Here is a 26,577-nt window from a genome sequence, read left to right on the forward strand (position 1 = left end):
CTCCTGGCGCAGCTCTGACCATTACGACCAACTGGGGAGTGAACCAGGGAATGGAAGGCCTATCTCTCTCTCTCTGCCTCTCCTTCTCTCTCGTGTAATTCTGACTTTCAAATAAATAAATAAATCTTTAAAAAAAAAATCAAAGATCAAGGGATGGGGGCTGGTGCTGTGGTGTAGAAGATTAAGCCTCCACCTGCTGTGCCAGCATCCCATATGGGCACCGGTTCAAGTCCGACTGCTCCACTTCTGATCCAGCTCTTTGCTAATGTGCCTGGGAAAGCAGTGGAGGATGGCCCAAGTACTTGGGCACCTGTTCCCATGTGGGAGACCTGGAAGTAGCTCCTGGCTCCTGGCTTTGGCCTGGCCCAGCCCTGGCTGTTGGGGACATTTGGAGAGTGAACCAGTGGATGGAAGATCAATCTCTCTCTCTCTCTCTCCTTCTCTCTTTCTTTCTCTCTCTCCCTCTCTCTGTATTTCTGCCTTTCAAGTAAATAAAATAAACCTTAAAAAAAAAAAAAAAGATCAAGGGTCAGGCATTGTGGCTCAGGGGGTTGAGTCCCTACTACTCCATTTCCAATCGAACTCTCAGCTAATACACATCCTGGGAAGTAGCAGATGATGGCTCAAGTATTTGGGTTCCTGTCAGCCACATAGGAGATCTGGATGGAGTTCCAGACTCCTGGCTTCGACCCAGACCAGCTCTGGCTGTTGAGGACATTAGGGGAGTGAACCAGTGGATGATGATCTCTCTCTTTTCTGTCTATGCCTTTCTCTTTCTCTGCCACTCTGCCTTTCAGATAAGTGAAAAAGAGATTTAAAAAAGCAAGACAGCCAAATGTAATGATAATCATGGATTGGATTCTGGATCCCCCCCCCCCCAAAAAAATGTTATTCTAAAGGAAAGTATTGAGGAGATTGGCTAAACCTGAGTATGTATTATATATAAGATAATTCTATCTTTGATATTGGATTTCTTGAATTTGATACTCGTATGGTGGTTAGGTAAGAGGATATCCTCGTTCTTAGACACACAGGCTGAGGAACTGAAGGGTGGAAGGTATGATACCTGTAACTTACTCTTAATGGCTCAGCAACAGAAGAAGAAAAAGACTGCAATTAGAGACAGAATCTGAATGTATCAGTCTTAAAAATGGGTGAATTCATGTAAAAGAGTACAAGGCTTCATTGCACTATTTTTCTGCTTTTCTGTAAGTTTAAAATACCTCAAAACAACAGACTTGGAAGAAAATCCAAATTATTACATAAAAGTTCCACATTTTCCTCTGATCCAGCAATTCTGGTAGGAATCTGTTCTACCTTCATTCCTGCCTAAGTGCATAAAGCAATATGCACATAGGCATCTAGGACTGTATTTCTTATACTCCTCAATGCTGATAGCAACCTGAAAGCCCATTGATAAAGAACAAATCATGGTAGGTTTACACAGTGCAAAACACTGCAGTTATCATAAGGAAAGTTATGCACTCTGATATGGAAAAGAGTCCACACTGGGTAAGTGACAAAAGTGAATTACAGCCGGCGCCTCGGCTCACTAGGCTAATCCTCCGTCTAGCAGCGCCGGCACACCAGGTTCTAGTCCCGGTTGGGGTGCCAGATTCTATCCCGGTTGCCCCTCTTCCAGGTCAGCTCTCTGCTGTGGCCTGGGAAGGCAGTGGAGGATGGCCCAAGTGCTTGGGCCCTGCACCCCATGGGAGACCAGGAGAAGCACCTGGCTCCTGCCATCGGATCAGTGCGGTGCGCCAGCCGCAGCGCGCCAGCCGCCGCAGCTATTGGAGGGTGAACCAACGGCAAAGGAAGACCTTTCTCTCTGTCTCTCTCTTTCACTGTCCACTCTGCCTGTCAAAAAAAAAAAAAAGTGAATTACAGAGGAGTAAGTCTAATTTATTTTCACCTTCTTTTTGTTTGAACAGTAGCCATATATTATATTCAATTTTGGCCATCTTGTGCTGCTTTCCCAGGCCACAGCAGAAAGCTGGACTGGAAAAGGAGCAACCAGGACTAGAACCAGCACCCATATGGGATGCTGGCGCCACAGGCGGAAGATTAACCAAGTGAACCATGGCGCCGGCCCCTAAGATAGATAGATTTATTTATTTATTTATTTGAAAGTCTGAGTTACACAGAGAAGGAGAGGCAGAGAGAGAGAGGTCTTCTATCTGCTGGTTCACTCTCCAATTGGCCACAACGGCCAGAGCTGCACTGATCCAAAGCCGGGAACCAGGAGCTTCCTCCAGGTCTCTCACATGGGTGCAGGGGCCCAAGGACTTGGGCCATCTTCTACTGCTTTGCTACTGCTTTCCCAGGCCACAGCAGAGAGCTGGATTGGAAGTGGGGCTGTTCCACTTTCAACCCAGCTCTCCACTTATGACCTGGAAAACTAGTAGAAGATGGCCCAAGTGCTTGGGCTATTGCACCCACGTGGGAGGCCTGGAAGAATCTCCTGGTGCCTGACTTTGGATCAACCCAGCTCTAGCCATTGTGGCTATTTGGGGAGTGAACCAGTGCTGAGATGCCTGTGTCACAGGTGGTGGCTTAACCTGCTATGCCACAATGCCAGCCCCTATATATTCTTAAGTATACAAAAGATCACGTACAGTATGTTCTGTGGGATGGAACTGCTGGGTCATGGGTGATGGTTACGCTATATGCGATTTGTCTGTGCTAGCTATTGACCACATGTCCTCCAGGGTGGTTTTACCATCTAAGATTTGCACCAGCCGTGTGTGAGAGATGTTTCACAGCATTCATTCAACAAATATGTATCAGGGGCCTACCACTCTCTCAGAGCTTCTGTTTTCTTGGCTGGAGAACTACAAGAATAAGGACAAATGAGTAAATTACAGGTTCAAAGGTGATTAATGCCTTGTTTTCCAGGATCTGTGGGTATTAAAACCTAGCTCTTCTCCTTGGGCCTTTTTCTTACTTACAGTAAGTGAATGCAATGTGACCTTATTCAAGAAAATGATTTTTAAACCTTGTAATGACCTTAGAATCAGAAGATAAACATTTTACATTGCTGTCATGTGTTAGAGCGACACAGTGACTTGGAATTACAGAGCCCTTCGGCATCTTTGTTCTCAGTGACCACAGTACCAGGCAGCCTATGAGGGAGGGGTAAGTGCTCCTATCTGTGCAGTTAAGTAGCCCAGGAACACATCTTGGCTTTCTCATTTACTGATCACATGACCTTGAATAAGTGACTTAACCTCTCTAAGTCTCTGTTTCTCTATCAGATAATATTGCCTGTTACACAGGAGCCTTTATCATGGTGACCAGTTGCTCATTAGCACCTTATGTTTATTTACAATCAAATAATTGGAGACAGGAGTCTGGTGCAGTGGTGAAGCCACTGTTTGGGATGCCTACATCCCATATTAGAGTGCCTAAGTTTGAGTCCATATCTGTTCCCTATTCCAGCTTCTTGCTGATGCACACCAGGGGAGACAGCAGGTGATGGCTCAAGTAGTCGGCTCCCTGCCATCAATGTGGGAGACTCGGATTGAGTTCCCAGCTCCTGACTATGGCTTGGCCCTTCTCTAGCTGTTGCTGGCATTTGGGGACTGAACCAGCAGGTGGGTGATTTCTCTCTGTTTCTCTCTCTCTCTCTCTCTCTCTCTCTCTCTGTCTCTCTCTGTGTCTGTCTCTCTCTCTCTCTCTGTGTATGCCTTTCAAACAATAAATAAATAAAAAATATTAAGTGGATGGATGGGCCAGTCATATGATATTATTCCAATTTTATAGATGAGAAAACTGAGGTTCAAAGTGATCGAACAAATTGCCCAAATATTTCCTCTTTTACTTAGTGTAGGGTTAACTTTATGATCATTAAGTAAACTGAAAGTAGATCCTTGTAAAAACTAAGAGTGGAAATGGGAAAGGGAGGAGGAAGAAGGGTTAGAGTGTGGGTGGGAGGGAGGGTAGGATAGGAAGTATCACTATATTCCTAAATCTGTATATGTGAAATACATGAAACTTATATAACTTAAATAAAATTTTTAAAAAACCAAGTAGTTTGATACCAGGGTCAATTCTTCACTACAACATTGTTTGTACATATGGTTGCATCATCATTCAATGATTTTTTTTAAAGATTTATTTTGTTTATTTGAAAGGCAGAGTTATAGAGAGAGACAGGGAGAGACATAGAGAAATCTCCCATCTGCTGGTTCACTTCCCAGATGGCTGTAATGGCCAGGGATGGGCCAGACTGATGCCAGGAGCCAGGAGCTTCCAGGTCTCCCACATGGGTGCATCCTCCACTGCTCTCCCAGGCTCATTAACAGGGATCTGAATTGGAAGTGGAGCATCTGGAACTCCATCTGGTGCTCATATGGGATGTCAGCATTGCAGGCAGTGGCTTTACTTGCTATGCCTCAATGCAGGCCCCCTCAATGATTACTGTTTGAGAGAGTATTTAATATGTGACAGTCACTGTGCTTTGTTCTAGAGAATTCTAATAGAATCTCAATAAGGCAGAAATTACAACTATCTGGAGGCCACTTCCCCTTGTTTAATCCAACACTGGCTGGTACCAAATTTTGACATTTTTATAGGGGATGGACATGAAGATTTTTATCGCATTAAACCATAGGTTCTTTGAAGGCAAAGATCATGTTCTACTTATCAATGCATAACCAGCACATAGCATAGTGCCCAGGATACCCTCATTAGATATTGGATGAATAAATAAGATGCTACACATTCAAATTCCATCCACCCAAATACCTCCTCCCATGCTCCCCATAATACCCCCCCAGCTGCTCCAAAAGTGTTGATGAAATTGACTTGAACAAGGAAATAATATTTAAGAAGATGGAAATGCTAATTACCCTGGTTGGATCATTACTTGTATTGATGTATCTAATTATCACATGGTATTTAATAAGTATGTACAGTCATCTTGTGTCAATAAAAAACAAATTGAGTTTAATTGAACTATGAATTCTACCTCATGCAAATATAAGTTATTTTTTGTACAGGTAGTTTCCATCTGAAAGCAAGGATGATAAATTTGGATTACAAAAAAATATGTAGGTCAAAATATTGACTCTCAGAGCCAAGAGTTGAGTATACAACAACAAAAAATGGAAAGACGAGGAATGATCTAAGAGAATGAATTAATACTGAGTGCCCACTGAGAAGACAAGACAGTAAACACCATTGGCATTCATGGACATGAGAAAGAGAACAGGCCTGAGACAATGAATCAACCTAAAGGAAGAGAATCTGTTTCAGGTCTCTCTCTAGACTAACTGTGGATTCATTTATGCTATCCCAGAGGCTTTCCCCAGCAGAGCAGCCGATCCATAGTGAAGGCCTCAGAGCTGTGTTTATGAACCCAGGATCTGACAGGGGCCAGAACAGACTGCCAGACTGAACAGACTGAAATTTCTGTACAGAATGAGAACCCTGGGGGAGGGGGGCGGGGTCCAAGGGCCCAGACAGCCTCATCCCTGGCTTCCCAGGCCAGGAAAAGATACCCACTTGAAATAATTCTTCCTTCACATAAATGTCCTGCTCTGTGTACCCTTTCTACACAATCTCACCTGCAGGCTGTACTCCAAATGCAAAAATAAATACCTCCTAGAATTTCACAATGCTTCATTTTCTAGATTACGCCCTCGCTTCTGATCTCCCTGAAGATGGGGAGAATTCGCCTCTATTTTTAGGCTTTTTTTTTTAAGAGTATCACTGTGGGATTAAGAAAATGAGATATTTAGGTAGGGAAAATACAGGTTTAGGCCTGACAGCTGACTTAAGCACAGTTATTCCTATTTAGGACAATATGGTACACCCTTCAAGGAGAAAGGAAAAGGAAATCAAGGAGTATACTCCTTACATGTTAGGATGACATCAGGGATGCTTCATTCTCTCTCTCTTTTTAGATTTATTTGAAAGGCAGAGTTACAGAGAGGCAGAAGCAGAGAGAGAGAGAGAAAGGTCTTCCATCTGCTGGTTCACTCCCCAAATGACCACAACAGCCAGAGCTGCGAAGATCCAAAGCCAAGAGCCAGGTGCTTCTTCCGAGTCTCTCATGCGGGTGCAGGGGCCCAAGGACTTGGGCCATCTTCTACTGTTTTGCTACTGCTTTCCCAGGCCATAGCAGAGAGCTGGATCGGAAGTGGAGCAGCCGAGACCGGAACCGGCGCCCATATGGGATGCTGACACTCCAGGCAGCAACTTTACCTGCTACACCACAGCGCCGGCACCAGAGTGCTTCTTTCTCTACCAAGCTGAGAAGCAAGACCTTCCCTGATGACACTAGGTGCCAGGCCCCTCAAATGCATGCATTTCTTCCTGTGACAGCTTGAGCTTGGCAGAACTTTGAGAACTGTAGGCTAAGAAAAAAATGTGGTTTTCTTGCTCACAGAAGAGATTCTAAGATATCCTTGCTAACACAGCATTGCCAAAAGGGCTTGTGTGTGAGTCAGCCACAAACGTGAAGTGGGCTGATGAGAATTTCTGATGAAGGAGGCAGCAGGGGGGAGTGCCTGTTGGTTATCAGCTGAGTGTGGTGTGCTCTGTAATTTGACTTCCTTGGGTCTTGATGCTGTTGTTCGTGGCACTTTCCCCAAAGCCTGTTGCAAGCTCTTTTTCCTTGCTATCAGAATTCCCCTTGCTCGGTGAGTGAGGCCAGACTGTGGCAAGAATGCTAAATATTCCTTCAATTACAGAGGCAGAAAGGGCTGAGAGACAGTTTTTTATATATATATATATAATACACATAATATATATATATATTTTTTTGGACAGGCAGAGTGGACAGTGAGAGAGAGAGAGAGAGAAAGGTCTTCCTTTTCCATTGGTTCACCCCCCAATGGCCGCTGCGGCCGGGGCACTGCACTGATCCAAAGCCAGGAGCCAGGTGCTTCTCCTGGTCTCCCATGTGGGTGCAGGGCCCAAGCACTTGGGCCATCCTCCACTGCACTCCCGGGCCACAGCAGAGAGCTGGCCTGGAAGAGGGGCAACCGGGACAGAATCCGGCACCCCGACTGGGGCTAGAACCTGGTGTGCCGGCGCCACAGGCGGAGGATTAGCCTATTGAGCTGCAGCGCCGGCCGACAGTTATATTTTATTAGCACCTGATTCCAGGAACATGACCCCAATTCTCCTAATTTCCTAATCACAGAGGCACTTCTGTGCTCAACGCAGTCTAGTTGGACGCCCTCCGAAGTACCCAGGAACCAAGCCAAAAGCAGCATCAGGCATAGACAAATGGATTCTGCAGAGTGGAGCAAATCGTGTCTTTAGACTCCCAGCACCCTCCTCCTTCCTGGGCCCAGTACCTTCTAGAGTTGCCAGATTTAGTAAAGAAATCCAAAGATGCCTGAACTTTATCTCACAATCCTAGTGAGACCTTTAATAGCTTTATCTTAGTCCTCTGCTTTCACAATCTATTTTGGGGGGAAAACAAAAAACAAACAAACTAAAAAACCCTGAGATTAGTCATCAATCCTTACAGCAATACACATATCTCTTTAAATCTGGTCCCAGATCGTCTGCATTAGAATAACCTGGGGAGTGTGAGAAATGCTGACTCACCTGGACGCCCAGCATTAGCAGGCCAGGAGGAGGTCTGGGAACACGCATTTAACAGTTCTGAGCACAGTAAGGCAAGACAACTGTTCACTGACCTCAGGGTCTTTCCCCGCCCAGCTGGACAGTCTCCAAAACTTCTTCCTACTGTTGGAAAAGGAGATAGCAAAGGCACAGTACCTGCCATCTAAAGGGACCTCAACAAACACTTGTTTTACCTTCATTCTCCCCTTCCTTTTTTTTTTTTTTTTAAAGATTTATTTATTTACTTGAAAGGCAGAGTTACAGAGAAAGATCTTCCATTTGCTTGTTCACTCCCCCAAATGACCGCAAGGGCTGGAGCTGGGTAGATCCAAAGCCAGGAGTCAGGAGCTTCTTCCTGGTATCCCACGGAGGTGCAGGGGCCCAAGCACTTAAGCCATCTTCCACTGCTTTCCCAGTCCCAGGCCATAGCAGAGAGCTGGATCGGAAGTGGAGCAGCCAGGTCTCGAACTGGCGCCCATGTGGGATGCAGGCACTGCAGGTGGTGGCTTTACCAGCTATGCCACAGTGCTGGCCCCAGCACCCTCCTTTTTTTTTTTTTTATAAATTGTTAATTAATCATCTTTAAGGCAGAGAGACAGAGATTTCCCATCTGCTGGTTCACTCCCCAACTGCCCACAACAGTCAGGACTGAACCAATCAGGCTGAAACCAGGAGCCAGGGATTCCATCAGCGCCCTCTGCATGGGTGGCAGGGACCCAATGACTGGAGCTGTCACCTGCAGCCTTTCGGGACATATTAGTGGGAAGCTGGAATGCAGTGGAGCTGGGACTGGAACCCAGGCTCTCTAACATGGGATGTGGACATCCCACCTCACCCCACCCACACCCTCGCATCCGCTTAAAGGAACTTGAAGGGGCAGGAGACCAAGGTCCCTTCCTTTCCTCCGAAGAAAAAGTCCACAGCTGTCTCTGATCACCTCCATAGAACAAAAGCCTGCTCTAGCTACCCGGCCCTGGGGAGGCTACTCCTCCTCTCTGGGCAGTGGCTTCAGCAGGCCAGGTCTCCACACTGTGGGCCAAAAAGAAGGGCTCTTTAGTCAGTCGTGTGCTGAGGACCTGCACTGACCTACCCCTCTCTAACCTACTGCAGTACAAATAGTGAAAACCAGAATATCCCCTCCCCCACCCCAACACCTGCGATCCCCCCTCACGGTCCCTAACTTTGCTCTCTCCGCCTTTCACTTCAATGACCAGCTCGGCGCAGGTTGAGGAAGCCGTGTGGGCGAAGCGGGTGAATCGGGATTTGAATTTACAAAGACTACAGGCCCCGAAATGCAATGTCACCGCCCAAAGACTACCATTCCCAACATGCCGTGCAGCCAGGGTGGGCAAAGGAAGAGGACAGCGAGGCTGGCTGCAAAGTTTGCCTTCCAGTCACCCTCAGGCAGACGAACGGTAGAGAAAGGCCCCAGAGGGTCTTTTTTGCAGGAGCCGTCACTCCCTAAATCCAGGCGTGGAAGGGGAGGAGTGTGAGCTCGGTCCCGCCCCTTCTCCAAGAAACCGGACGCGCTCCCGGCTGGACGCCCCGAGTTGGAAGAGCCCGAACTTTCCCAATGGTTTCGGTGACCAGAACCGTGTTTGGGGAGCTGCCCTCGGGCGCAGGGACGGTGGAGAAGTTCCAGCTGCAGTCAGAGCTGCTGAGGGTGGACATCATCTCCTGGGGCTGCACCATCACCGCCCTGGAGGTCAAAGACAGGCAGGGGAGCGTCTCAGACGTGGTGCTCGGCTTTGCCGAGTTGGAAGGTGGGTTGCACACCTGGGACCCGCGCTCCAGACCGACCGTGGGCGAGGCGGGCACGGGGAGCCAGCGAGAGGAAGTCCCGGTGCCTGGGACCGTCCAACGCCAGCGCAGAGTGGTGTGGCGAGCCCGTGCTGGGAGAAAGCACAAAATGAATAGAAATGGCCGTAGGACTTGGCCTCTGGTTACTCATTCCGGCGACCTTTGAACTGCCGGATGCCCCTCGGGGCAGGGGCGCTGCAGGCAGGAGGGGGTGTGCCTCCCGGCGCTGCCCGTGGGCGGCGGCTTCTACTTCCTTTCTCAGACTTGTCTCGGAGGCCAGGCTGAGTGTGAGTTTTGGGGAGAAGCTGCTGGCTGCTCTGGTCTCCAGGGTTTAGCACCCAGCACCCGCGACTGCCAGCCAAACAGCGAACACCCACCCATTCGGTGTCTAGAAAGGAGGTCTCCTTCGAACCAGGATGGACTTTCATCCCGTGGGAATCCCTGGGCAAAGTCGTGGAGGGATCCCTGCATTTAAAAACTGTTCGTGCAGTGAGCCCATTCCACAAGAGACAAGGTTCCCGCCTTCCAGGGGCCTTCAGTTTAAGCTGGGGATACAGACTTTGCCGCAAAGCAAATGTATGCGGGAGCTCCCTTGGCCCCGTGCTGTACTAGACAGACCAAGAGGTCTGAAATAAACCTGGCCGAGGGCGACGGAAAAATAGTGCGCTCTGCTCCGTGGTGGGGGTGCGGGCAGCGTCTGCTCAGAGGAGGTTTGAGGTTTTCCTTTTGGTGTGTCTTTCTGTCTGTTTGATTTTTTTAGAGTTGTAACTTGGCTCCTGGTTTGGGGTCCACAGAACCCGGCGAGAGTTTTGTTTTTTTCCCCCTTAGGAATCTGAAATGTGCTCCCTGTTTCTGTAATAGACTTTTTCCTAAGGATATATCTGAGGATCCCATGTCGTGTCTCACTTTTTTTTTTTAATATATGTATTTTTTAAATTTATTTGAAAGAGTTACAGAGAGAGGTGGAGACAGAGAGGTCTTCCATCCGCTGGTTCACTCTCCAGATGGCTGCAATAGCTGGAGCTGCGCCAATCCAAAGCCAGGAGCCAGGAGCTTCTTCTGGGTCTCCCAGGCAGGTGCAGGGGCCCAAGGACTTGGGCCATCTTCTATTGCTTTCCCAGGCCGTAGCAGAGAGCTGGATCAGAAGAGGAGCAGCCAGTACTAGAACCAGCACCCATATGGGATGCCGGCGCTTACAGGCCAGGGCTTTAACCCACTTCGCCACAGCATGGCTTGGAGAAGGCGGGGTGGGGTGGCCTCCTTGTGCAGAATTCCCTAGGTAGCTCACAGGAGTCTGTTAGAGGAGACTCAATGGTGCAAGGAGGAGAGGGAGAATGGGTTGCACTCCCCTCCAACTTCTGGGGAAAACATCTTCCGAATCAGGAGGCGACAGGGCTGGCAGGCGATCAAAGAGGGCTCTCTGGAAGCATTTTGCTGAGTCACCTCTGCCTGCTAGTAGCAGGACCATTTTCTAGGCGGAAACAATCACAGAGAGATGACTTGACTCATGCAAACTCGCTCAGTCGAGGGAGTCGAGGGAGAATTGGATAGATGGCCCAGAGTTCCAGAATCAGTGGAGCTGCTAAGCCGTGGGCATCTGCACTTATGCCCCGTTTGCCGTGGCTCAGAGAGGTACTGTCAGCCCCGTGGTGATGCGCTCTCTCCTCCTCCACTTCTTGCCGTTTTTAGTTCAGATGGAAGAGTCATGCAGATCTAGAAGCACAAGGTGTCTTTGGAATTCCTGGGACGCGCACGCTGCAGTGACATGACGGCTGGGAAGCAGGTTTCTTGATAGGCACGGAAGGGCCAGTGGGGCCAGGCCATTGCCATGGTTGTCCCTGTGAGTCTGTAACCCTTGTGATAGTCTTGGTGAAAGAGTTATCCCCAAATGTTTGTTTTTGTTTTTCTTTTTAAAGATTTATTTATTTGAAAGAGTTAGAGAGAGAGAGAGAACCATGTGGTGTGGTAGTTCACTCTCCAAATGGCTGCATTGGCCAGGGTTGAGGCGGGCCAAAGCCTGCAGCCTGGAACACCATCGGGGTCTCCTACATGGAAGGCAGAGGCCCAGGTCCTTGGGCCATCTTCACTGCCTTCCCAGGCTCATTAGCAGGGAGTTGTGTTGGAAGTGGAGCTCGTTTGGGGTACCCGCATCACAGTGGGCAGCTTAGCCACAATGCCGGCCCCTCAAATGTTCTTAAAAGGAAGAAAAGGCCTTCACTCGCCTGAGAGTGCAGTGATGCGGTCAGTATCTTATTGCCTTCCCTGTTACCAAGAGCTCTTGCGAATGTTCAACAGTGTTTCCTTATTGGGATGCATCACAAGTTTCACAAAATGCCAGGGCAAATCAAAGTTTTGAAATATCTTTCTAGAGGCTGGATCAAGTTGGACATTCTCATTCTTGTGCTGCAGTTTAAATCATTTGATTATTTTAAAAGGAAAGCAAACTCTTTTCAAAAGAGAAGAAACTGGGTAGGGAGGGAACCCCAGGATGTTAAGTAACACTTTTTGATATGTTTAGCCATCTTCAAGGTTGCTGTGAGCCCTAGTTCCCTTTTTATGGCCTTGCAGTTTTTTTTGTGTGGATTCTTTTAGTATTGCCACACAGAGAAACAAGAGATGGCCCTCTACTACTATGCTAATCAATTCTGATGTATTAAAAGCTGTGTTAAGAAACTGGTCACAGGTAGTCCTGCAGTAAGGACTCTCAGAAGCTGGGTGCAGGGATAGGAAAGGACCTGCTTTTAATTGTATGTTATTCTGAAATGGCTAAGGACGTAAGTGTATAGTCGTATCAATGAATGGAGGCAAATAATGTTAAGATAATACCATGTGCCAAAAACCTCTTGAGCCAGAAGAGCTGAGCATGAATAATTCCATGAGACGTGGGCCTTTTGTAGCTGCCAGAGTGGATGTGAACAGTCTGTAGTTTCCCAGATAGGTTATATAAACTTTCTGGATGATAGCCATAACCGGAGGTCAGAACGGTTCAATTTCTCCCTGGGAAAACGAGACCCTTCTTTTGTAGAATAATAAAGAGGTAAATTATACAATCTTTTAGTTACAGCCTAAAAAATCAGTAATGCCTCCTGTGAGTTGTTCTGTTAAAAAGAAAAATGTTTTCCATCAGCATGTCCCACCCACAGTCATTATGACTTCTGTCAATCTATGATGAGAATATTCGCTTATAAGCCCTGGGTATAAACAGTCTACCCATACAGTGAGTGAGATTCCTTCCCTTTCATTTTCCTCCCACTTAGCACCAAACACCAGCTATTACTGCCATTATGGAAAATACAGCCATTAGAGCCATTATGGAAAAAATAGAAAAAATAAACTTAGTACTTTTAGAAAGCCTGGGTTTGGAAGATGGGCTGGGGAAGGAGGCTGCAGCTGAGTGTTGCAAATGCCCGAGTGTGCTAGCTGGGCACACTGAGGATTTCTGTTTTGTGTGTGTGTGTGTGTGTGGTTTTTTTTTTTTTGATAGGCAGAGTGGATAGTGAAAGAGAGAGAGACAGAGGGAAAGGTCTTCCTTTTTGCCGTTGGTTCACCCTCCAATGGCCCTCCAATGGCCACCGTGGCCAGCGCATCTAAGCCAGGATCCAGGTGCTTCTCCTGGTCTCCCATGGGGTGCAGGGCCCAAAGACTTGGGCCATCCTCCACTGCACTCCCGGGCCACAGCAGAGAGCTGGCCTGGAAGAGGGGCAACCGGGATAGAATCCAGCGCCCCAACCGGGACTAGAACCCAGTGTGCTGGCGCCGCAAGGTGGAGGATTAGCCTGTTAAGCCACGGCGCCAGCCGATTCCTGGTTTACCTCTCTGCTGGTCTCTAAGCTGTGTGACCATGGCAGGTGATCTGATCTCTCCAGCCATATTCCCTCACCTGAAACAAGTGAATCGTGATGATTCAAAGTGCTATGGACTGTGTATGTGTCTGACTATCTGACCACGTATGCGATGTGCCTCTCACCCAAGAGGCATAATAGTTCATCATTTTTATCCCTTCCTCATCCTCTGCCCTCAAAATCTTCCCTCATACTACTAGGATTTTTTTAAAAAAAGATTTATTTATTTATTTGAGACATAGAGTTACAGACAGAGAGAGGAAAAGCCAGAGAGAAAGATCTTCCATCCACTGGTTCACTCCCAAAGTGGCCACAAGGACCAGAGCTGGACTCATCCAAAGCCAAGAGCCAGGAGCTTCTTCAGGGTCTCCCACGTGCATGCAGCCCTCCTCCTGCTTTCCCAGGCCAGAGCAGAGAGCTGAATTGGAACAGGAGCAGCTGGGACACATACTGGGGCCCATATGGGATGCCGGCACCACAGGCGGATGCTTAGCCCACTGTACCACAGTGCTGGCCCCATACTAGAACTTTTTGTTTTGCCTTGTTAGCCCTGCAAAAACATAGCATGGTGACACATCTGGGATAGCCAGCAGCCATTAAAAAATATATATAAAACATCTGGAATGATCAAAGTGACTGTTGACTAAAGTTTGTTTTCCTCATATAGCGAAAGTCAAAGCATTTGGGAGGTAGAAGTTTTGAGTGAAAATAGCTCCTTTTTTTTTTTTTTTTTTTTTTTTTTGTAATATTTCAGAGCACTCTGGCTAAGGTTTGGGTTGTTCCAGAAGGGTGTCATAGTTTGGTTAGTTGGAGGAGTTGGAGGAGTGTAAGGGCCACGTCCCATGGTTAAGCATTTATTATTTTATTCTGGCCAGGGCCTTGTACAGGAAAAAAGGGCAACATTACTCTTTTCCTCATCCCAGCACCTGACCTGATAAAATCAGCATTCATGACTTGACCTAGGAACTTTGAACTTTTCATTGGAAAACAGTATTTTCCGCATTTCAAAACTACACTTTAGAGGTGGGCGTTAGGCCTACCAGTTAAAACATTGGTTAAGGGGGCTGGCATTGGGGTACAGCAAATTCAACCACCACTTGTGATGCCAGCATCTCACTCATATTAGGTGTTGGTTCAAGTCCCAGCTGCTTTGCTTCCAATCCAGCTCCCTGCTAGTGCGCCTGGGGAAGCAGTAGAGGATGGCCCAAGTTTCTTGTCCCGTGCCACTCATGTGGGAAACCTGGGTGGAGTTCTTGGCTCCTGGCTTTGGCTTGGCTCAACCCTTGCTGTTACCACCATTTGGAGAATGAACCAGCAGATGGAAAATCTATCTCTCTCTCTCGCTCTTGCTCTCGCTCTTGCTCTCTCTCTCACTCTCTCTCTATATATATTTCTGTTTCTTCCTCTCTGAGGCTCTATCTTTCAAATAAGCAAATCTTTTTTAAAATTTTATTTATTTGAAAGGCAGAGTTATAGAGAGAAAGAGAGAGAGATGTCTTCCATCAGTTGGTTCACTCCCTAGATGGCTGCAACAGCTGGAGCTGTGCCGATCTGAAGCCAAGAGCCAGGAGCTTCTTCTGGGTCTCCTACACAGGTGCAGGGGCCCAAGGCCTTGGGCCATCTTGTGCTGCTTTCCCAGGCCATAGCAGAGAGCCGGATCAGAAGTAGAACAGCCAGGACTCAAACTGCCGCTTGTATGGGATGCGGGCACTGCAGGCGATGGTTCTACCCACTATACCACAGCACCAGCCCCTCAAATAAGCAAATCTTTAAATAAAAACATTGGAGGAGCTGCCCGGTTCCATACTGAAGTACATGGGTTTGATTATTGGCTCTGGTTCCTGATTCCAACTTCCTGTAATGGGCACCTTGGGAGGCAGCAATGATGGCTCAAGTACTGGATCCCTGACACCCACTTGGGAGGACAGGGTTGATTTCCTGGCTCCCAGCTTCTGCCCAGCCCAGCTTCAGCCATTGCAAGGACTGGGAAGTGAACCAGCAGATGGGATCTCTGTGTCTTCCAGTCTCTCTCTGTCTCTCAGAAACACATTTTAAAAAGTTTTTAAATTAATAAAAAAAAATTTTTGGTCGCTTTCCGTTTTGGCCGTCCTTTTATGGTTTAGTTTAATTCTTAAAAGCCATTCATCTCAACCAAGAAATTGGCAAGAGCTTGTTGTCTCCGTGGCTGATTAGATGCTGCCGGGAAGTGTTTTCTGAGGGAAGAACCCACGTGGCAGGAGCCATGCTGTTGGGTTTGTAGTTGTCTCCAGTGCCTGCTATGCCTCTGGCAGAGAGTGGGGGCTCAGTGCACATTTGCTGAATGAATCAAGGTAAGACTCAAAAATAGCAGCAGTCAAAAAGCTTTTAGACAAAAATTCAGCTTTATATTTTTTGAGCTTTGTTGGGAATCAGAAAATAATACCCAAAAGGTATTGAACTCACAAGCACAGTTTCTGTGACTTCTCCTGCCCTTCTGGCTCCCATCCTCAGTCTCTTCCCCTAAGCAAGCCTCAGAGATTAGAATTCCTCTTCCCCAAGGCAGGGCATAGAAACTGGAACCCCTTTTCCTCAAGGCCAGCCATAGAACCTGAAAATATTACCCTAATATTTGTTACCATCTTTTTAAAGATTTGTTTACTTATTTGAGAGGCAGAGTCAGAAAGAGAAAGTCTTCCATATGCCCGTTCACCCCCAATATGGCCAAAGTAGCTGGGTCTGGGCCAAGCCAAAGTTAGGAGCCTGCACCTCCATCTGGTTCTCCCAGCACCTGGGCCATCCTCTGCTGCTTTCCCCAGGCACATTAGCGGGGAGCTGGATCAGAAGTGGAGCAGCTGGGACTGGAACCAGCACCCATATGGGATGCCAGCATTGCAGGGGCCAGTTAACCTGCTGCACCACAACACTGGCCTCGGCCTCTCTCTGACCTTTTTTATGTAAGAGTTGGCCATCAGGAAATTCTCTGACACACCATTCTGGGCCCATTCCCATAAGGAAGGAAGGCTGCATAGAGAGGCCAAGAAGAATGAAGAGAGACAAGCCTTGCGGGGTATTCCAGCTCCCGCTCTTACTGGTAGATCAGACCCTTTTTGTTCAATTTCATTTCTGCATGGCTCTCCGTGCTTTGCTGAACCTGAGCGTGAGAGTGGACAGTTCTCCTAGGTCTGTGGATCTTCTAAAGGAAGGTTCCCATGTCGTGTGAAACCGTGATCAAAAACACTTGTTATGCTTACCTGGGTCATGACTCTTTATGATGGACAGGAAAATTATCACCCTCTTTTCTATCCTACAGCTTCTGAAAAGCAGATAAAGCAGACCAAGAATAGGTTGCTTGGCTCTTGGGCCTCCTTTTGGTTAGCTGGTATAGCTACAGCTTCAGAAAGAGAGGCGGATGAGGAGAGAGGTGGGAGCCGGCAGAGATCCGCCCAGCCTGTGTCTAGGAATGATAGTAACGTCAATCCACCAGAGGCGTTGCGCTTTCCAAATATAGTTGGCCCTTTACATCTGTGGACTCAACCAGCCTCAGGTCCAAAATATTCAGAAAAAAATTACCTCTGTGCTGAACATGTACAGACTTTTTTTCTTGTCATTATTCCTTAAACAATGCAGTATAATGACTATTTGCATAGCATTTACATTGTATTAGGTATTATGAGTAATCTAGAGATAATTTAAAGTACTCAAGAGGATGTGTGGAGTTTATACGCAGATGCTATGCCATTTTACATAAGAGGTACCAAAGAGAGGGACCCTGGAATCAACCCCTCAAGGATCCCAAGGAATAGCTGGTATTGTGATGCTTAAGAATACAAGGTGGCGGGCGCCACGGCTCACTAGGCTAATCCTCTGCCTGCGGTGCCAGCACACCGGGTTCTAGTCACAGTCAGGGCACCGGATTCTATCCCGGTTGCCCCTCTTCCAGGCCAGCTCTCTGCTATGGCCCGGGAGTGCAGTGGAGGATGGCCCAAGTGCTTGGGCCCTGCACCCCATGGGAGACCAGGAGAAGCACCTGGCTCCTGGCTTCAGATCAGCGAGATGCGCCGGCCACAGCAGCCATTGGAGGGTGAACCAATGGCAAAGGAAGACCTTTCTCTCTGTCTCTCTCTCTCTCTCACTGTCCACTCTGCCTGTCAAAAAAATAAATAAATAAAATTAAAAAAAAAAAAGAATACGGGGTGGTGGCCGGCGCCGCAGCTCACTAGGCTAATCCTCCGCTTGTGGTGCCGGTACACCGGGTTCTAGTCCCGGTTGGGGTGCCGGGTTCCAGTCCCAATTGCTCCTCTTCCAGTCCAGCTCTCTGCTGTGGCCCGGGAGTGCAGTGGAGGATGGCCCAAGTGCTTGGGCTCTGCACCCGCATGGGAGACCAGGAGGAAGCACCTGGCTCCTGGCTTCTGATCGGCGCAGCACACTGGCCATAGCAGCCATCTGGGGGGTGAACCAACATAAGGAAGACCTCTCTCTCTCTCTCTCTCTCACTATCTAACTCTGCCTATCAAAAAAAAAAAAAGAATACGGAGTGGGGGTTGGAGCAGAGTGCCTGGGTTCAAATCCTGGTCACTCCCCATTCCAGCTTCCTGCTAATGTGGGAGTAGCCAATGATGGCTCACCAATGTGGGCAACCTGGATTGAGTCCCAGGTTCCTGACATCAGCCTAACCTAGTCCCAGCTGTTGCAAGAATTTAGAAATTGAACTAGCGAATAAAAAATCTTTTTGCCTTTCAAAAAAAGAAAGAAAAAAAAAACAACACAGAACATTTGACTCAGTAATCCGAGTGCCTGCTTGGGTTCAAATCTGGTTTCTTCCACGAGCAGGTGTTTTGGGGGGGAGGTTACTTAATGTTTCTGATCTCATGTCCTCGTGTAAAAAGTAGAGCATAAGCAGTTCTGAGGGTGGAATGAGTTGCTTGTAGAGTGCTTAAGGGAGCAGGCATTTAGCCCAGTGGGTAAGATGCCTGCCTCCTATATTGCAGTGCCTGGGTTTGATTCCTGCTCCACCTCTTGACTCCAGCTTCTTGCTAATGTAGTCCCTGAGAGACAGCTGTGGTAGTGCAAGTCATTGGGTACGTGCCACCCACTTGGGAGACCTGGACTGTGCTCCCCTGGCTCCAGCCCCAGCCACGCAGGCACCTGGGGAATGATCTAGAGGATGGGAGCTCTCTAACTCTCTGACTCTTAAATACAAATAAACAATGTGGAGCGCTTCCAGTGATTGGACATGGGAGTTCTCAGTGAGTGTTAGCTTTTATGTTAGTCCCTGGGCAAGGCACTGAGGCACCTACAGATGAGCAAGGAAAGAACCCGTATCGTGAACCTGAGCTGAGAATGATTTAATGTTTAACTTGTGCCCAGCCAGTTGAGTAATGGGAACCTGTGACCTGGGACTGGCCTCAGGAGCTTGAGCACCCCTGTAGCTGTGGAAACATGGCTCATGTACTTGAACTACCTTTTCTGCTGCTCTAAAGTAGACCTGTCAGATACAGGGTACCCAGCAGGTCCGAATGCGACTGAGTGAAAAATAGTGGGGAGTGCTTTTGTAGATAACACAGAAACTGTCTCCAAACCTTAATCTCTTCTGTAAAGTGAACACAGAGAAACTTAAAGAGAAGGAAAATATTGTTTATGCCCATGCACCAACATGTAACTACAGAGATGCTACATTGCATTTTACAGCTCTCCCCCAAAACACCCAGCACCACCTTATGCTCCTCCATGGACTGTGTAGCCTTGAGATGGAGTACGGTAGATATAAATACAGCGATGTGGAGAGACCCTAAGACACTTAAAAATGAAAACTTACCAAACAGTGTTTACAGACATGTGTGTATATATGCTGATAGATAGTTAATTCAAAGGAAAAAAAAAAAGAGCATATGTCACACTACTAACAGTGGCTACTGTTGGGAAGGAGAGTTGAGGATGAAGGAGGGTTCCCATATTTTCACTTTTTATTAAGCTTGCCAGATTTGGCAGATAAAAATCTGGATGCCCACTTAAATTTGAAATTTAGATAAACAACTTAGACTCCTCAGGTATACATATGTCCCATGTATGATGACATACAATTACCCTAAGAAATTACTCATTCTTTATCTAAAATTCAAATTTAAGTGAGTATTCTATATTTCCTCTAGCAAGCAAAAAGTATATCCTATTATTTAACTGTCTTTAAAGAATATTTTCATGCCGGCGCCGCAGCTTACTAGGCTAATCCTCCGCCTTGCGGCGCCGGCACACTGGGTTCTAGTCCCGGTCGGGGCACCGATCCTGTCCCGGTTGCCCCTCTTCCAGGCCAGCTCTCTGCTGTGGCCCGGGAAGGCAGTGGAGGATGGCCCAAGTGCTTGGGCCCTGCACCCCATGGGAGACCAGGAGAAGCACCTGGCTCCTGCCATCGGATCAGCGCAGTGCGCCGGCTGCAGCGTGCTACCGCGGCGGCCACTGGAGGATGAACCAATGGCAAAAGGAAGACCTTTCTCTCTGTCTCTCTCTCACTGTCCACTCTGCCTGTCCAAAAAAAAAAAAAAAAAAAAGAATATTTTCATGTATAATTTTCAAAAAGAAAAAGAAAAGTTGCCTCTCAAGACTACACAAAAGTAGAATTTTTTAGTAAAGAAGATTGATTGGCCTAGGAAAAAGCAGATTACAAGGCAGCGTTATAGTTACAAGGCAAGGTTCTAGTTTAATAAAAACGAAAAAAGAGGGGAGGGGCAGGCATTGAGGCACAGCAGGTTAGGGTGCAGCCAGTTCAGCTGCTGTTTGGGATATGCACACCCTGTGTTAAAACACCTGGGGTCAGAGGGTCCTGCCTCTGCCCTCTGATACAGCTTCCTGCTAATGTGCCTGAGAGGCAGCAGACAGTATCTTCGGTACTTGAGTCCCTGCCACCCATGGGGGAGACCCAAATGGAGTTCCCGACTCCTCTGTTGGCCTAACCCAGCTCTGGCTCTTGGGGGCATTTAGGGAGTGAATCATTAGGATGGAAGAATCCCTCTCTCTCTCTCTCTCTCTCCTGCTCTCTCTCTCTCCCTCTCCTGCCTTTCAAATAAATAAAGATGGATAAACATTAAAAAAGAGACACAACATTTTTAAAAAAGAAAAAAGCTCATGTATGCATACACTAAAATGTGGGAGGATGGATATGAGAATATTAATAGTTGTTCTCTCTAATAATGAGATTAAGGAGGATTTAGATTTTTTGGGCTTTATAAAGTTCTTTAAAACTTTCTGGGGGCCAGAGTAGAGTAGCGGGTATAGCTACGACCTGCAATGCCGGTATCCCATAGAACTTTCTTTTTTTTTAAAAAAAAAGATTTATTTTATTTATTTGAAAGGCAAAGTTACAGAGAGGCAGAGGCAGAGAGAGAGAGAGGTCTTCTCTGCTGGTTCACTCCTCAGATGGCCCCCATGGCCGGAGCTGCACCAATCCAAAGCCAGGAGCTAGGAGCTTCTTCTGGGTCTCCCACACAGGTGCCCAAGGACTTAACCATCTTCTACTGCTTTCCCAGGACATAGCAGAGAAATGGATAGGAAGTGGAGCAGCCGGGACTTGAACTGGCAACCACAGCACTGGCCCCTCCATAGAACTTTTTGTAATGAACATGAATTACCTTGGGAAAGGAAAGGGTCCTGTTTATAAGACACCATCTTTCTGTGCCCGAGTTGTTAGTACTTGCAGCTTCCCTCGGAAGAAAAGGAGGGGCAGGGAGGGTGGCAGTGTGAGCCTCACCTTTGGTTTGACGTTTTCAAAGCTGCTGTCATCCCCTGTCCTGGCAGGATACCTGCAAAAGCAGCCGTACTTCGGAGCAGTGGTCGGGAGGGTGGCCAACCGAATTGCCAATGGCACCTTCACGCTGGATGGGAAGGAGTATCACCTGGCCATCAACAACGGACCCAACAGTCTGCATGGAGGACTCCGAGGCTTTGATAAGGTGAGTGCGGCCACGCTTCCTTCCAGCACGCTTCCCAGAGCAGCCTCAGGCACACCTTGCTTGCCAGGTCCAGTCCCAAGACCTGGAGCACACGCATGGCAAGATGCCACAGGAGAGGGCTGCTCCTCGGTTCAGGGCAGCAACAGTTGCCATGGCCGTGTTCCCAGACCCTTCCTTCCCTGGCTTGTCTGACAGTCGCAGGCAGGGGAGCCCTGAGTTAAAGAGAACAGCCCTTAACCCAGTTTCAAAAGATAGGAATGACTTTCTCTCTCACAGGGTTGGGATCCAGGACTTGGGTTGGAGAAAGTTGGGTTAAAAATAATACCTACTACTGACTATCCGAGGCGTTTGGATGTATCATCTCTTAACTATCACCAAATGAGACATCTGAAACCCTGGAAAAGCCAGTTCTGCCTGGTCCCAAACTCTCATTCCCAAATCACAACTGCTGGTCTCCTCCAAGGCTTCCGTGGTGCCCCCAGTCCAACACCTCTCCCTGTCCCTGTCACAAAGCCCTGTCCCCATGCAGTGTGGCACCGTGCCCAGGCAACCCTTCCACTAAAGTGCCCCAGGCCTCAAAATTATCTGAAGTTCCAGGCAGGATTTGTGGTACAGAGGTTAAACCATTTGCTGGCAAATTGGAACACCAATTTAAGTCAAGCAGCTCCACTTCTGATCCAGCTGCCTGCTGATGTGCCTGGGAGACAGCAGACATTGGTGCAAGTACTTGGGCCCCTGTCACCCATATGGAAGGCTCCTGGCTTTGGCTATTGTAGCCATTTACAGAGTGAATCAGATGATGGAAGCTTCTCTCTCTGCCATTCTCCTTTTCACATAAACTAACTTATTAAAACAAAATAAAAAACCTAGCTGAGGCTCTCCCTAGTCCCTCCTTTCCACTTAAACATTTCCATCACCCAAGTGAGCTCCTAGAGAACAAGGTCAAGAAAGGGAATCTATTGGCGAGTTCTCCCTTAGGTAGGACTGTCTGGCCTCTGGCTTCATGGAACCTGCAGGTTAACCCCACCAACTCTTACTGGTCCAATTGCAGGTTGTAAGGGAGAAAATGTCCCAGTTAACTTTCCTTTCCATACACTATCCAGGTTATTTGCTAGAGAAGTCAGAGCAGACCGGAATGTGTTTGGCAGTTAAGGCCACAATTTCTTGTTTTCTGCCTCTGCCTCCCCCACCACTGCCACTGCCCTGTTGGAGAAAGTTGGTTGCTGTGTTTCCCCTCTCCTGCCAGCTTCCTGTCTGTGGCTTAGAACCAGATGCCCTGTGGGAATCTCTTTTCTCAGCGATGAAACTCCTCATGCCTGTAAGAGCATAAAGGTGAAGGTAGAGTCTTTAGGACGTGCTAGGACCTTAGGCAAACCTCAACCAGAGCATGTTGGGCCTGGCTCCATTGGGAAGGGATCCTCCGAAGATCCCCGGAACAGAACCTTTTTGTCTCTGGTCCCTGCTCCATTGGTCTCGCTGTCCTGTGTTCTGTGGAGCTGCTCAGTGTGTGGTCCCTTTATGAGCAGAGCAAAACTGTCACACAGTGCAGAAATGTCTGAGTCCACTTTCTGATGCTCCACCTGAATGCATGGACTAGGTAACCTGTAAGAAATAGAGACTCATTTGGTACATGGTTCTGTGGGCTGATCAAACCAAGAGCATGATGCTGGCATTGGGTGAGGGCCTTCTTGCTGCATCACGAGATGAGACAGTCCTCTTTGTAGGCAGTCACCCATGCCTTCAGGGGGCCCTAACCCTCATGATGTCATCTAATCCTAGTTACCCTCCCAGGGGCCCATCTCCAAATCCATTAACACATGAATTCGGGAATTGAGTTTCCACATAGGCAATTTTGGGCAGACACAATCAAACTGTAGCGATAGCCTTTGATCCTGCTGGCCTCCTTCTGAGAACCAGAGAGCATAATAGACCCAGGATTTCTGAGGCCACAGTACAGTGAGGGAGGTAGATTTTATAAATAATTAACTGTCATAGAAGGGCCACAACAGGCGCCATGACTTAGAGGGTAACCGCATGCTTCAGGAACTTGGAGCGGACAAATGAATAGCAACCGAGTAGGTGAGAGTCAAACCGTCCTTGAAGAATTGGTGCTATTTCATTCAATCCATGGATATTGGGGGGGAGGGGGGGAAGAGAGACTGTGCAATGGCCCAGGGAAGCATAGGGAAAGACTCTGAACATCTTTATGGAACCATTGAAATTTTTTGAGCAGCAGGTTTTGAAACAGTAGTATTAGCAGCATCAGATCACCTTTGTTTTATGTTGTGTTGCGTCTTTTTTTTTTTATTATTTTAAGATTTTATTTATTTATTTGAGAGGTAGAGTTACAGACAGAGGAGAGACAGAGAGAGAAGTCTTCCATCTGCTGGTTTACTTCCCAGATGGCTGCAACAGCCAGAGCTGAGCCGATCCAAAGCCAGGAGCCAGGAGCTTCTTCCAGGTCTCCCACATAGGTGCAGGAGCCCAAGGACTTGGGCCATCCTCTACTGCTTTCCCAGGCCATAGCAGAGAGCTGGATCAGAAGAAAAGCAGCCAAGACATGAACTGGTGCCCACATGGTATGCTGGCACTGCAGGCAGAGGCTTAACCTACTATGCCACAGTGCCAGCCCCAATGTTTTGGATCTTAATGATTATTGAATAATTGTGTATTCATATTGACACCTTTTTTAAATGATGAAAGTAGAATAACTTGATAGGGTTAGAAATGATACAGGAAGGCCTAGAGATGCAAAAATTCTGGAACTGTGGAAACTATGGGATCAGGGTAAATCCTTTGGTGAATAAGAATTATACTTAACCAGTTATGTTGGTTCACACAAAAATCTTCCCATTGCATCCCTTCTAAAGGAGAAAAAGTGGTAGCAAGTGAAGAACATTTTATTTCAGATGTTTAGTTCAGAAAATTTTCCATTTAGGGACATTTTGTTGAATTACACATGTAATAGGGTTCATATTTTAAGTGCCTTGACCGGCGCCACAGCTCAATAGACTAATCCTCTGCCTGCGGCGCTGGCACCCCGGGTTCTAGTCCCGGTCGGGGCGCTGAATTCTGTCCCGGTTGCTCCTCTTCCAGTGCAGCTCTCTGCTGTGGCCCGGGAGTGCAGTGGAGGATGACCCAAGACCTTGGGCCCTGCACCCGCATGGGAGACCAGGAGGAAGCACCTGGCTCCTGGCTTTGGATCAGCACGGTGTGCTGGCCACAGCGGCCATTGGGGGGTGAACCAACGGCAAAAGGAAGACCTTTCTCTCTGTCTCTCTCTCTCACTGTCCACTCTGCCTGTCAAAAAAATGAGAAGTGCTCCTATTTTAAGTGCCTTGCAAGTTCAACATTCTGGGAGATAATTAGGGTGTATAATTAATTTTTCAGTAAGCTCTTTGAATTTGTTTCAGATACCAACTCCTTTCACTGTAGGTAAAGACAGAGACTTCCATTTTCCTGGGTTAATAGGCCATTGCTGTGGCTCCTGGAAGTTATTATCTTTATTTGTTTATTATTTATAAATTGAGAGAGAGAGCTCTCCTCTGCTGGTTCATTCTTCAGATATCTGCAATGGATAGAACTGGACCAGGCCAAAGCTGGGAGCTAGGAATTTAATCCAGGTCTCCTACATGGGCGGCAGGAATCCAACCACGTGAGTCACTACGTCTGCCTCCCTCAGTCCACAGGAAGCTAGAGTCAGGAGTCCCTGCTGGGACTCAAGCCAGGCACGCCCACATGGGACAAGAGCACCACAACTGGCATCTTAACCACTCGGTCAGATGTCCATCCTGAAGGTTACTATCTTTCAAGGTATTATCTTCAAGTCTGTTAGGAATGATGAAGTATGACCTCAACTGTTCTATTAAAAAATGGAGATCTGGACCAGTGCCGCGGCTCACTAAGCTAATCCTCTGCCTGCCTGCGGCGCCGGTACCCCAGGTTCTAGTCCCAGTTGGGGTACCGGGTTCCAGTCCCAGTTGCTCCTCTTCCAGTCCAGCTCTCTGCTGTGGCCCAGGAGTGCAGTGGAGGATGGCCCAAGTGCTTGGGCCCTGCACCCGCATGGGAGACCAGGAGGAAGCACCTGGCTCCTGGCTTCGGATCAGCATAGCGGCCATTTAGGGGGTGACCCAACGGAAGGAAGACCTTTCTCTATGTCTCTCTCTCTCTCACTGTCTAACTCTGCCTGTAGAAAAAAAAAAAAGAAAAGAAAAAGAAAAATGGAGATCTGACCAAAACTTACAATAAAACTAAGAGATGGAATAGTGTAGACAACAACCCCTGAGTTTGAATCCCAGCTTTGCCACTAGGTACATGTATGATTTTATTTTTTTTTTAACATTTATTTATTTATTTGAAAGTCAGAGTTACACAGAGAGAGGAGAGGCAGAGAGAGAGAGAGAGAGCTCTTCCATCCAATGGTTCACTCTCCAGATGGCCACAATGGCTGGAGCTGCACTGATCTGAAGCCAGGAGCCAGGAGCTTCCTCCAGGTCTCCCACACGGGTGCAGGGGCCCAAGGGCTTGGGCCATCCTCCACTGCTTTCCCAGGCCATAGAAGATTGGAAGTGAATTGGAAGTAAAGCAGCCAGGACTCGAACCAGTGCCCACATGGGATGCCAGCTCTGCAGGTGACAGCTTTACCCACTACGCTACAGCACCAGCTCCTTAAGATGATTTTTCTCTACCTTCTTCATCTTAGGGAAGAGATAGATGCCCAAAGTCACACAATGAGATAAGGACAAACCTGGCCTCCAAATCAGGTCTCCTGACTGGCGGGCTAGAACTTTCTCAATCAGAACAAGCACCTTATTTATTTTGAACTTTGTCCAGGGAAAATAGAGACTGTGGTGTGTTTGGTGGGTGTTGTTGTTGTTTAAATTTCTTTATTTCCATTTTATTTGAAAGGCACAGAGACAAAAACACACAGTGAGAGATCTTACATCCATTGATTCATTCCCCAAATGCTTTCGATAGCCAGGGCTGGGCCAGGCCAAAGCTAAGAGCCTGGAATTCAATCCGAGTCTCCCACATAAAAGGCGGGACCCAAGTACTCAAGCCATCAACTCCTGCCTCCCACGGTGCGCATTAGTAAGAAGCTGGACTGCAAGTGGTATAATCAGGACTCACACCAGGAACTCCTATGTGGGATGCAGGCATCTCAAGCAGCCCCTTAACCACTGTGCCAAACACACACACTGTTTTGGGTTTTATTTATTTATTTTTAATAAATGTGTGGAGGCCGGCGCTATGGCATAGTGGATAGGGCTGCTACCTGTGGTGCTGGCAACCCATATGGGCGCTGGTTTGAGTCCCGGCTGCTCCCCTTACAATCCAGCTCTGCTGTGGCCTTGGAAAGCAGTAGAAGATGGCCCAAGTCCTTGGGCCCCTGCATGCTCGTGGGAGACCCAGAGGAGGCTCCTGGCTCCTGG

At 47.7% G+C, this 26,577-nt stretch overlaps 1 protein-coding gene across 1 annotated transcript in view; it reads left to right on the forward strand.

Annotated features, from left to right (window-relative positions):
* The first annotated feature begins 8,936 nt into the window (after positions 1-8,936).
* Positions 8,937-26,577, forward strand: part of GALM (galactose mutarotase) — a 61,487-nt gene continuing 43,846 nt past the window's right edge. Inside the window, exons 1-2 of the mRNA XM_062209293.1 lie at positions 8,937-9,344; positions 20,991-21,145. Coding sequence (XP_062065277.1) covers positions 9,155-9,344; positions 20,991-21,145 — 345 coding nt within the window. The 5' untranslated portion in view covers positions 8,937-9,154. The remainder of the gene's footprint in view (positions 9,345-20,990; positions 21,146-26,577) is intronic.

This window comes from Lepus europaeus, chromosome 13 (assembly GCF_033115175.1).
Source record: "Lepus europaeus isolate LE1 chromosome 13, mLepTim1.pri, whole genome shotgun sequence".
NCBI classification, from domain to species: Eukaryota; Metazoa; Chordata; class Mammalia; order Lagomorpha; family Leporidae; genus Lepus; species Lepus europaeus.